Consider the following 12,442-nt stretch of genomic DNA (forward strand, 5'->3'; position numbering starts at 1 on the left):
ACACTTTCTGAATAAGCGTTTTTTTTCTCTCTATACTATACTACATCATTGCAACTCCAGTCCACTTGTACTCTACCTCAGGGTCTACGTATAAAGTTCAACAACAATAGTAGGGATAACACAACCTTCCTCCCTTCTCTGTATCTCTCTCTCTCCTCTTTCCCCTCTTTCTATATAAATGATCTCTAAAATATCCTACACCTGTATGCACAATGTCATGTACAATGTCTGCTTCAATAAAAACAAATTGCAAAAAAATTAATAAATATCACAGCCGCAAAGATATCTGATGCGGGAGATCACAACAAGTCAAACTCTATTCGAAACAAAATAACGAAATGAGAAGCTTACTATTACTTTAATCAAATGTGTGTTTTTGCGCCAGAAACACTACTGTATAAAACTTGTTATGGATGCGACATTTTGTAACCGTTTTATCATCCAATTAGGCTTAAATCATATTCTTACATCAGTCTTCATCGTTGCCTACCACGATGAATCAACAATATCAATTGTCTCATACCCTCGTACAACAAGAGTTTTCATTTTGACGTTTTTGCACGGACCATCGCTTTCTAGTTTACAACAATTTGGGGGAGAGATGTGTCCAAATTAGCTCCACAGCAAATTGTACGAAGATAATTTGAAGAACTTACCTGAAATAGTCAAAAAACACAACCGTCCTGAAACGCTGTGTTGTGTTGTGTTGTAGTCTGCTCTCATGAGAGGTCAGCCACGTTCCAGCAAGTGGCTCGCACGTCAGAGACCTAAAGTGTAAACTCCTCTGCGCGAGGGAGGTAACAAGCACGCAACTAGTGTGACTGATCTTACCCTCAAATAAATATTACTAAACAAATAAAGTTAATAAGCCTATATACGCTCATATAATTATCAATATGCTCAACACAATTAATATGATCTAAAAAGCAGGTGTCCTCGCATTTGTTTGATTGTATTTAGATAAAAGATAAAAACACCATTTTGGTTATAATATTTCTTAAAATTGTCCGGATTACATATATTATGTCTGAATATCTGAATAGCTTGTTTACTTTAAATATAGAATGTTGAAATAGATAGATAGATAGATCAGTGTCAGCGGAGACTCCTTCCTCATCTTCACATCATCGCCATCGAATGAACAACAACAACAACAATAGATAGATAGATAGATAGATAGATAGATAGATAGATAGATAGATAGATAGATAGATAGATAGATAGATAGATAGATAGATAGATAGATAGATAGATAGATAGATAGATAGATAGATAGATAGATAGATAGATGTAGGACAAGGCAGTTTAACATAGTAGTATTGCAATGTTCTCCTTCAGACGACTCCAGCATTCCTTGAATTGTACCAATAAAAGTGTGAGTCTACATCTTGGTATGTAACCTAATGACATAATTATATTAGCTTTGTGCAGAGAGTACAGTTGCAAATCAAGACATTTCAGTAGTCACATGCTTAAAAGAGTGATCAAAGATTTTTACTATTTTCTATTTTCTGTTACTTACAGATTTTGTTTGAAGTATGTGTACACTTAAGGAAGAATTAGAAAATATAAGGGAATGTACAGGAGAAAGAAGAACACAGCTGTAATAGCACTGCAGAAGAGTACAGTGATAGTTAGACAAATTAGATGGAAAACAGTGTATTGTAGCAGCAGGGAACCAGAAGAGAGCTACAGCATCAGTTACAGTATCACTTTCTGCCTCCTTTTTCCTGCCACAGTTTTTTCTCATCCTCTTTTTCCTTCCCACTCACAGCCATTCCTCTCCTACTCCGCTTTTCCTGCTTCTCTGCCTCATTTGCTTATCTGTGTATCTAGTTGTCTGTTGGACTGTGCCTCTGCTTCTCTAGTGTTAAGTCCTGGTTTGAAGCCCTCTGCCTGTCACTACTCGTCTGCAGCTCATTCCTTAAGTGCCACTGTCTTCCAGCTGATGGTAATTATGACCTCTCATTTCTACTTGGACATTGCCTTTCAAGTTGTCCTGTACTGTCTTGCTTCACTTGTACTGGATATTGAGAATCTGTTGGATTAGAGAGATGTTCTTGTTTTTCCTGACCTCACTGTGTTTTCGGAGCTCTCCACTCAGACAAGGCCTAATTCCTTTTGAGTTTGAAGTTACAGTATATTTTTTAAAGTCAAGTCAAGTCTGTGTTATATTGTTTTACCACCGGATCACTGTCCTTTTTAAATCTCTTGGTATTAACTCTTTCCACATTTTATTCTTTTTTTTAATAACAGGAAAAAGAACAAACCTGTGTTGTAAAACACAATTAAACAAGCTCCAGTTACCAAGTTCCTCCTGTGTAAAGCTCTTGGGCGGGTTTACATATTGCATTGTTGATGCATTCAACTTCCAATTATGTTTGGTACATTTGACCGTCCTGTTGGGGTTTAACAAGCTGATCAGTATGCTGTAAAAACATTGCATTAGGTCTGTTGTTGCGCCTCTGTCAGAACATTCTCACCTGCTGTCCAGGTCTTCAATGTCTTTGATGAACGTCCCTCCTTGGTGTTTGCACTGGTTCTTGCAAGCTCTAAAACCACTCTCACCCTTGTATATGATGTAACATTTACCGTCCTCTGGATTTTTAATAACAGCATTTGAACATTTGGATTTTTAATAAAAGCATTTGAACATTTGGATTTTTAATAAAAGCATTTGAACATTTGAATGTAATGTTAATTTCCTCTGTTAATTTTTTGATGTCTACAATAGTTTACTCTAACTGCCAGTAGCGGCAGTAGCTCAGTCCATAGGGATTCAGCTTGGGAACCGGAGGGTCGCCGGTTCGAATCCTGTATGGACCAAGTAAGTGGACTGGTAGCTGGTGAGTTGCCAGTTTGCCTCCAGGGCACTGCCGAGGTGCCCCTGAGCAAGGAACAGAACCCCCAACTGCTCCGCGGGCGCCGAAGAACGGCTGCCCTGCCCTCTGTAATGCATGTGTTTGTGTGTGTGATATGTAGGGGGTGCAAGACAAATTTCAATTGTGTGTAATTGCTGTGAATTGCATGCAAAAAGACTAGAATAAAGTATCTTAAATCTTAAATCTTGTGTTCATTACAGAAAACAGTTCCTACATGACACACACCACACATAACGTGTTTGTAATGAATCTGTACTGTAACAATGTAAACGACAAACGACGTCTGCCATGTATTTCTGTCAAACCTGTTCTATATTTGTACAGGGGGCGGTCGTGCATTCACTTACTTGTGTTACATCGAGAGAAGAAGATTTGCCTACTTTCCGGATGTATTGACATGAAACCTTCAAATTAAAAGCATTAAACAGCATTAAAAGTTGTTTTAAAAATTGATATTGTTCCGATCATCATAGCAACTCAATATGTGCCTTACTGGCAGGTCTACTGGTATGTGTATTCAATAATACTTAACAATTAATAATGATCCATAACACAGCAGCTCATCATGGCTTCAACCAGCACAAAACAGCACCTGTCACTCATCAAGTAAAGGAGACAAGATGTTAGCCTTCAAAACAGTGTGCAATAAACCTGAATTCTCACATTCAGATTCATGCTCCCTCACTCTCTCTCCGCTCAGCCATTGAACGCAGCCTGGTACCACCACCACAACCAGGCCCGCCGTCTCTATTCAGACATCTCTCTCTCTCTCTTAGTGGTCCCGAGGTGGCTACCAAACTCAGTTCGATCTGCTGAGTCCCCGCTGTCCACAAAAAATCGCTAAAACCCCTAATCTTTCGTAAACACCTTCACACTTAATATCTCATCTACTGAAAAAAAAACTATATATACCTCTTCCAGGCTTTGCCTCTTGGCACCTGCACCTTCTGAAATGACGGTACCCAGACACTGACGCAGTGTGACATGCAACTTTTTCATTTACAACTTTATCAACATTAGTGTGTAGGGTTGAGGTTAGAGTTAGAGGGTTGGCACACATGAAGCAATCTTTGTAGCCTTCTGCTGGGCCCCCAAGTTAACAAACCCTTAGAGAACAGGCATTGCTTAACTCCTTCCTGTTCTGTACTGGTGCAGAATAGAAGCATCAATAATAATAATAATAATAATAATAATAATAATAATAATAAAAAAACTAGCAGAATCGCCATTTTGCCATGAAGTGCTGAGAAATGTGGAAAAAAATGCCATGCTTCTATTTTGAAAGATAAACGGAAGTCTTGTTCTTGTGTGCATTGACTGAACACCACAGCTGTTTTGGGCCAAACACCTTCGTTTTTGCCTTTTAGAACATCCCATCAAGCTTAATAGGCCGGCGGTTTCCTTCCTTTCGCCGGCTGAAGGTGCTTGTTCTCGGCGGATGTCTGGTGTTGTATTTGTTGTTTCCGGAAAATGGTTTTGTCAACATCACAACAAGTCGCCCTGGCTTTCACGGCGGTGCTCTTCACATTTGTCGTCCTGCCGAGGCTCTTTGGTGTTGGCGGGACTGGGGCGAAGGAAACCAGGTTTGAGCCTCGTAACAGTCGAAAAGGTAAACTTACACACCCGGGCTCAGAGTAAAATGACAGAAATGACAAGAAAAAGCACAAAAAGTCATGCAACAGCTAGCTTGGTTTACGGAAATAAATGTCTGTACCAGATGATCTCTCTAAAAGGTACAATTCGCTGTTTACCGACTATACCGATGATTCGGTATGACAGCATCTACAAAGCAATCGGATACGAATTTTTGTTTATTTGGCAGTTCTTTCTGTGTAAATTATACATTACACTTTCCAGAAGTGATTCTTTTACTGGCCCCATTTTGACCTTTCACGCCATAATTTCTCTCATTTTGGGACCATAAACCAGTAGTTCTCCAGCTGTTACAGGTGTATCACTAGTGGTACACACAGCATTGTCTGCTGGCTGCCTTTGGAAATGTCTCCAATGAATCAAATAATGGTAATTCTTTTATTTTGGAAATTAACTATTATTCTTATTAAGTTTGGTTGAAATAGCTCATCCTGTGTTCACCCTCTGTTCAACTAGTTCGACGTGGATACAATGTTTTGATCCTGATACTGCAAACCTCTCAGTTTGAGCACAGCACACATGCATGGATGTTTCTTTTAAAGATTGTTTGTGTGGTAATACTTAAATGTTTTGGTTTGTTCAGTGTCAAAAGACTTTATAGGATTCCACCATGAGTGCCATTTGGGCGCTTTCCACCCTTTGGCATATGCACATACAATAAAGATTGACATGACGTGATTTGATCATAAAACATACAAATCAGTACAAGCAGAAGTGAGCTGGTTTCGCCAACATGGCTAGACGACGTGACTGGGAAAAGGTACAACATGTGCACGTGGGTTCAATAAAAGTCTTCTTATTGCACAAATGTGGTATTGCTAATGGACCTTGAAGGGACTATCTCAAATCAGTCCGCAAGATGTGACAATGTCAAGATGCTTCCAATTTTTCACACTGGAAATAAGCTGTGGACCTGTTGTTCCCCAACTCTAGGTACTCCATTTTGATTCAGTACTGAAAGCTTTCCTCTTTTGTCTATTCTTTCATCATCACTGTGTTTTGTGTGCAGCAGGTCCAGGCCCAGGTGCAGTGAGAGGTCAGCCTGTCAGCATGAACGCCCCCGGCTCGCCTCAGTCCCCAGAGAGTATGCAGCAGATGAAGAAACTGATGGAGCAAGAGCTGAAGAGCGACAAATTCAAAACCAGTAGCAACAAAGGCTACGTGTTCACTCTGATGCCTCTCTATGCCATTGGAGTTGGGGTGTTTGCTGCGTATAAGTTTTTGAAGGTAAGTAAAGCTACATGCAATTCTGAAGTGGGTCATTGTGTCTGATTTTTGATTATTGGAGGGACGATAAATGCTCATCTCCTTATTTCTTACTGGTTTTTGAATTGACAGATCAAGTCTGCAGACGACCAGGCTCAAAAGGACACGTTTGCAAAGGGTGCCAAAAAATCAGCAGAGGCAGGTGTGTATTGTGTGCGCTAGGAAATTATATTTGCACCTCCTGTGGTTGCACAAATATTTGCCTGCCATGTCATTGCGTGTTCATGTCTAAATGTGCGTGCAGAGAGCCAGTTGAATGAACTGGAACAAAGGCTAGCACAGACGGAGAGGATGCTCAACTCCATCTTGACTCAGTTGGACCCTCTCACTAACTGGTGAGTAATGATGGCTGGCCATATTTGCATGTTGGCCTCCATTGTGTGTGTGCACTGCACTTGGTCATCCCACTGTGGAAATGGTTGTGGTTATGAAACGTGACCGTCGTTGTGCTGTCACCCATCTCTTCATTTCTCTGTTTAAGTCTTGATTGATAATTTCCTTTGTTTGAGTTTAACATGTACAGATTGAACTTTTATGGTCAGTTTGTTTGATTATTGATAGGCGGATGTCTTTCTGGTCTGGAATCGAAAGAGACAAGAGAAGATGGCAGTGATCCTTGGCAGAAATGTGTCTTCAGACTGCAGACAACATTTACAACTTCAGTCTCATTTTACGCCCATAACTCAAATGTTTAATTGTAGACTCAGCTATTTAACGATGAGGTTAATGTTTATGTCAATATTGCAAAGGAAGGAACCTACGTTGTCCATACCTCTACAGTCACACTGTGAGCCAAATGATGTGGAGCGTTTTCTTACATCTTAATTGCTTCCACTTTTCCCTCATTTGCGTCTTTTCCTCAAGTGCTATCCAACACCTCCAGGACGTGTTTCCTTTTTACACTCCCGGAGTAGTCGGTTATTTTGCACTATTGTTTTCTCTGCAGTGTGAAGTCTGTGGCACAGGAGCAGAAGAACGAGATCATGAGTCAACTCCACACTATCCGTTACCTGATGAAGAAGAGAGGGATGGACTGTCCAGCCCTTAATGTCCAAGGTGGGCTGATCGCCTGTCTGACTGTCTTTCTTCATCCTGGTAGCTGGTTCCGTTTTTTCAATTGTGATCTTTAGTCCAATCTGTCCATGCAGTTTTCTTTGTTAATCAGGCTGGATGAGTGTGTTAATACAGTTAAGACTAAAGTTAGTAGTAGTAACAACATGTAACAGTGACTAGTAACTACCTGTCCCTGCAGCATTTGGATCCAGTGTTCAACCAGCGCTACACATCATAAACACTTGGCTGACATACACATTGCTGTTGTGTAGAGGGTAGTAAGGCATATTGCAGCGATTAAAGAGGAGGGGAAGACTGCATGCTGACATAAACAATGCAGTAAAGTCTATAGGTGTGAATGTATTTTGTTTTGTCCTCTTCTTTTTTCCACAGCCCCTTAGCACTCATCGCAGTCCGGTGTCTAAGGAGGGCAATGTCATCCCCCCAGCCTCATAAACTCATCGCTGACCTTGACTGCACAATTTTAGTGATTTGCGCTTTGCTACTGCTTTTGCGTCAGCGGCCTTTGTAGGAAACACTTCAACTCATTATGAAAACATATCACCAAACAATACTTTGTACTTCACATAGTGTTAGTTCAATGCAAACCATTTGCAAGTGATCATACGGCCCGAAAGGTTATATGTAAGACAAACAACACATTTGGCACAAACATTATATGCACCTAGGGACTTTCCAACAGATCTGGTTTCAGAGTACAAACCGCCAGCAACTGCAAGACAACAATGGGGTTTACCGTTTTATAGGTGTGGGCATTAGCGTGGCTGGACTTAAAACAGAATAGCGCCCAACAGTTAGAGACAACAGAATGTTGTTATACCGAAGCCAACTCACAGGAGATCAATATGATGTGTTCTGCTTGAGTAGGATGGAAAGAACGGCATGAGGAACAAGTAGAGTCAAGGGATCATAACCCACAATATCACATGATGAAACAACGGCCTACTTAGCAGTTGCCACAGCTCTGACGCACAATGGAAGTCTTAATTTAACACTCATTTGCAGGGGAAGTGGTCTACATGAAGGTAAATTAAGCCCCGTTTTAAGTCAGTGAGCTCTTGTATAGCTTCAGGTGTCCATGCACTGTAGGTCAGTCAGTAACAGTCAGTCCATGGTCATCTATGGGTGAAGTGCTGGGAATGTGTATTCAAGGGCTGCATAGTCACAGATCCACTGTCCACCAGTAGCCTGTCATGCGCGAATACTACAACATTTGTTTCTTTGTGTGTGGTTTTGGAATTTGGAGAATAGCCTCTACACTGTGAGCTCAGTGTTTTTCCTTTGGCAGAGATTTCATGAGCCAAAAAGGTTACTTTGGGTAACACAAATTGTAATTTAGACAAGCTTGCTTTGTGTCTCTGCTCTGCTAAATGTTGCAACCATTCCCTGTTGACAGATTTATCTCGGGTGTAATATTCTTGCAAGAAACTTCGCACTTATAGGGCTGAGCTATTGGTCAATGCATTGAGTCGACCATCATACTTCATAATTACCTTGACCTTGAGTTCAAAACATTTCTGATGACTGATTTAACACTGACATTATCCCTCTCCCTCAGATGCGTCATGTGAGCGTAATCTAGACGACCTCATCGAGTCTCTGTCAGCCAGTGACACTTTGGCAGCAGATGCTTCTCAAGGGAACAATGAGACCATTGAAGGAACAACAGGGGGTCCTGAACAGGTGGTCCAAAAGGAAATAAATGACGCTGCAACAAAAGCGGAAAAGATGAGAGAGCAGATACTGGAGGAGTCTGAATGTGAAGTGGAGGAGGGAGAAGGGGACGAGGAGGGTGACGGAGAGGAAGAGGAGGGGCAGGGAGGTTTGGATGACTCTGAGCAGATGCCTTTACTAGAGGGCTCTTATGCGACAAACATTGAGGAGGTTAAAGAAGAGCCTTTGGCCTCTGGCCTCAGGCGACGCAACAGGCCTGAATGAACTCACTGCAGGACCTCTGCATTGTACAGGAGTGCAACAGATTATAATTTATTCATTGTCAAGATTTCATCCCAAAATGTTGTGCAAGTCTGGTGAAACAATCTACTCATATTTCAAAAAGATGATATATTCATCCCAAACAGTAATATCTCGGCTCTCTGACAGTAAACACATCATGTCCATTACTTTCCTGTCATCCGTCATTTTCTAACAATAGATGTGCGCTTTGAAATCTTGCAGATCTGATTTTGGAATGGAATTATTTATTTATTGCCTTCGTTTGGTGGAATGACAATGTCATCTGTTTCAATAGTGAATCCAACTCTTTAAAGCTTTACTGTCATAGTCCGTGGGAATGGAGGGTATGGTAAATATAAAAGCCAAAACATGTCACGGATTTACTTTGATGCAAAGATTAGTTTTTGTTACGGTGACACTCTTTGTCTACATTTTTATTGAGCATTTATTGCTATAGCTGAACTTTATGTCTATGTGTGCTGCCATCTTGAGGTTGCTGGAGGAACAGTGACCCCTGCACTGCTCACTTAAATACTTAAACCGGCACTTCATTGGGATAACTTAATGCATATAAAAGTCTTACCACTGCAGATATGTAAATTTTACCTCCTTTTTATTTTGAAGGTTATGACATCTTTTTGTACCATTTAGGGATTAACACCAAGTCTGATAACTTACATGGAAGAGCATTATAAGATACATTTTAGACATAAACTTGAGCTTGTAGCATGTTTTTATATAGGGAAGTATAGTTATGCATGTATTTGTTTTCTATGTTTTTACAACGCATCATTTTCATTTATTGAACAAGATGGTGACAATCATATGATCAACTTGCAAGCATTTTCTTACTTATGTTTCAAATATAATTTGACTTTGTGTCACTATGTTTTGTAGGTATTTGTGTTAAGTCTCTAACATTCTTAAAGAGCAGCACAGCATTCAAAATGAGGGCTGATCAGATCAGAACTTGTATGGAATTCCAAGATTCCTACTTAAACCTCTATTCATTTCTTAATGCCTCATTTGAAATCTTAAGACTTTTGTTTGACGAATCTTTTATGTTGTGTACATGCTGGTTTTGTTGGTTATTTTGATATGCCTTGTTGTTGTTGTTGAACATGTTGAATTTGAATCACCAGGGTTCTTGCACTGGTCTTGAAAGTGAGACATTTATGACATACTGTGACCACATCACCTGCATGTGGCATTTTATTGTGAAGGGACTTAAATCTTCAAATCTAGTTGCTGAATAATTCCAGGTTTCGTAGAATGAAAACACAGCAGGAACATTGTGTATTGAGTCGACTGAAAGCTGATTTTTAGGTCTTAATTAAATACTTACAACATAGATCACTATGATAGTTCACCATCTACTACAGATTAGTGCTTGACAGTTGTGTATTACTCTAATGTACCTGTTAATGTTTCAAATGATGATGTTAGATTGTTCTTCAAATCACTAATTATGATCTTAGTAAAATTGCTACATTGTTTTACACTAAGTAACTACTTCAGTACATAATTTATGTTCATATGAGATGATTGCGCTGTTTTTGACAAGTTTTGGCAGTTGTATGTTTTCCAGCAAATTTTACAACACAAGGAATTTGGTGCCATATTTAGGAAACCACTGATGTTGGCCTTAATTTATTTAATGTGTTTTTTCTACACTAAACATAATTATTAACACTTTTATTTTTGAAGCCATTTTCATTTCGTTTGAATCATACTTCAACAATTTGATCCCACATTTAGTTTATTTCATTGTTAACCTGTATCAAGGTAATCCATCTCCAGCACATTTAAAAGCCCTGATCACTACACTGGTGTTCCTTATGATGGGGTCAATCAAAGGCCACACTAAAATGTTGAAGTTTTTGTAGGCAGGGCGGAGAACTTGTGTGTATTTTATCCATGGCAATTTGAATGTACAGAGATATTATGATGTGATCTGGAGCTTCTTTGCTGTGCTATTCATCCACCCCCATCCCCTCCCAATGCACATGCCCACATGCCCAAGACCTGCACACAATCCCTTGATGTTGGAAATGTCCCAGTTCTTCCATGACCTGCATACTCACTAGACATGTCACCCTTTGCAAGTGTTTGGTATGCTCTGGATCAGTGCATATGACAGCGTGTTCCAGTTCCAGTTCCCACTAATAGCCAACAACTTGGTACAGCTGTTGAAGATGAGTTACAGGCTACAATAAACGATCAATTCAATGTGAAGATGAGTTTTCCGTATCTCCAATCACATGGAATTAACAGATAAGTGCTTAATAAATGTCTTTCAGTAGACTGATTTCCAGTTATTTACTTTGAACTCAACCACATTTTTGAAATTGATAAGTGTTGCATTTATAGTTTTGTTCATAATATAATTATTTTGCCTTTTATTTATATGTACTGCTGCATTTCTGTGTTTAATAGGGAGTGGATCACGTGGAAGTTGATGGTTAGCCAACTCGTTTTTCCTTTTGCGCCAGAAAATAAAAATATGATGTGGCTGCTGATGTTGTTGATGCTGCGTGGATATTTCTCCATTTGGCCCTCTAAATGCACAACATCAAGCACGATGACTGCAAGAACAGATTTTAACCACTGGGTAGCAGCACTTGTCTTTAAATGAGCAAGATTCATAAATATTGTTATAGAATGTTCTTTATCTTTCCTGTAATTTAATAATAATAATAGTTAAGACACAGTTGTTCTAGAAAGTAAACAATGCTTCATCTGTTGCAGCCTGGTTGTTTTATTGTTTATTTATTTATTGTTTTATTTAGGAGGTGGGGTCAGTTGTGTTACCATTTGGCAGTGATCTGGATCAGGGAAGATGTTTGCCTTGGTGTTACATTTGAACGTTGTCTCTCACTTTATCGGCTTGCAGTTTTGTCTAAAAGTGTCCAATGATCAGCTGTATGTATTTGGCCTGTGAGAGTGGGGGTTTTATTCAAACACGTGGGTGAAGCCATTGTTGTACCTGTGTGTGGTCACTGAGGAATCAAAGCTTGATGTCATTAGTTGGAGCAAAGAGGGGCTTTGAAAAGGATCCTCATTCCGGACCCCTTTCCTTTTTGTGGTTTAGTAGACATGCTTCTTTTTCTGTTTGAGCACACAGGATCGCCATGCTAGAGCCAACCTGCACATCAGGAGCTGTTAAGTTGTCCTCATCAACACATGGAAATACTCATCACAGCCAGGAATAACAAATATTTTCACAACTAAAGTGAAATATCACACAGTGGCTATTACTATAGCTACAAGAAAATTAAAATGAAATCAAATACAGTATAACATAAATACTTTAAATAAATTAGTATCCATTTGTTGACATGTGGTTTGTGTTTTGTGTTTTGTGTTACCACCACACTTTCTTTGAAAACGGATACCAGGTGTACCTGGTGGACTTCACACCTGCATCAAGCGCCAGTGAGCGGACAATTAAGTCACTGTAAGCCATGCTTTACTCATCAAGGGTCCCCAAGAATGAGGAGAAGAAGAACACCCCTTATTTTATCACAGAATTGAGAAATTCAGAAATCAGATCCATGCAGTTTACACTCCATGCAGTTCTTAAATACAAGCATTTGTACACACACACACAA

The 12,442-nt window shown here is 39.7% G+C and overlaps 1 protein-coding gene across 2 annotated transcripts; it reads left to right on the forward strand.

Annotated features, from left to right (window-relative positions):
* Positions 1 to 4,185: 4,185 nt before the first annotated feature.
* On the forward strand, positions 4,186 to 11,135 carry LOC143002205 (uncharacterized). 2 transcript variants are annotated; one of them, XM_076152193.1, is made up of 6 exons: positions 4,186 to 4,491; positions 5,545 to 5,762; positions 5,874 to 5,943; positions 6,046 to 6,136; positions 6,748 to 6,857; positions 8,434 to 11,135. In XM_076152193.1, the coding sequence occupies exons 1-6, from the start codon at positions 4,353 to 4,355 to the stop codon at positions 8,811 to 8,813; spliced, it is 1,008 nt and encodes a 335-aa protein (XP_076008308.1). In that variant the 5' UTR covers positions 4,186 to 4,352; the 3' UTR covers positions 8,814 to 11,135. The 2 variants fall into 2 exon arrangements, with proteins under 2 accessions (XP_076008308.1, XP_076008316.1); XM_076152201.1 differs by having other exon boundaries at positions 5,548 to 5,762.
* The last annotated feature ends 1,307 nt before the right edge of the window (positions 11,136 to 12,442 follow it).

This window comes from Genypterus blacodes, unplaced genomic scaffold (assembly GCF_046128005.1).
Source record: "Genypterus blacodes isolate CSIRO-AG114 ecotype Tasmania unplaced genomic scaffold, CSIRO-AGI_Gbla_v1 ptg000007l_1, whole genome shotgun sequence".
NCBI classification, from domain to species: Eukaryota; Metazoa; Chordata; class Actinopteri; order Ophidiiformes; family Ophidiidae; genus Genypterus; species Genypterus blacodes.

What these genes read in the sequence shown, in the direction of transcription:
- LOC143002205 (XM_076152193.1), top strand. Translation starts at nt 4,353, where the DNA reads ATGGTTTTGTCAACATCACAACAAGTCGCCCTGGCTTTCACGGCGGTG. An exon ending in GCCTCGTAACAGTCGAAAAG is followed by an intron (nt 4,492 to 5,544) that starts GTAAACTTACAC and finishes TTTTGTGTGCAG; the next exon opens with CAGGTCCAGGCCCAGGTGCA. An exon ending in TTGGACCCTCTCACTAACTG is followed by an intron (nt 6,137 to 6,747) that starts GTGAGTAATGAT and finishes TTTTCTCTGCAG; the next exon opens with TGTGAAGTCTGTGGCACAGG.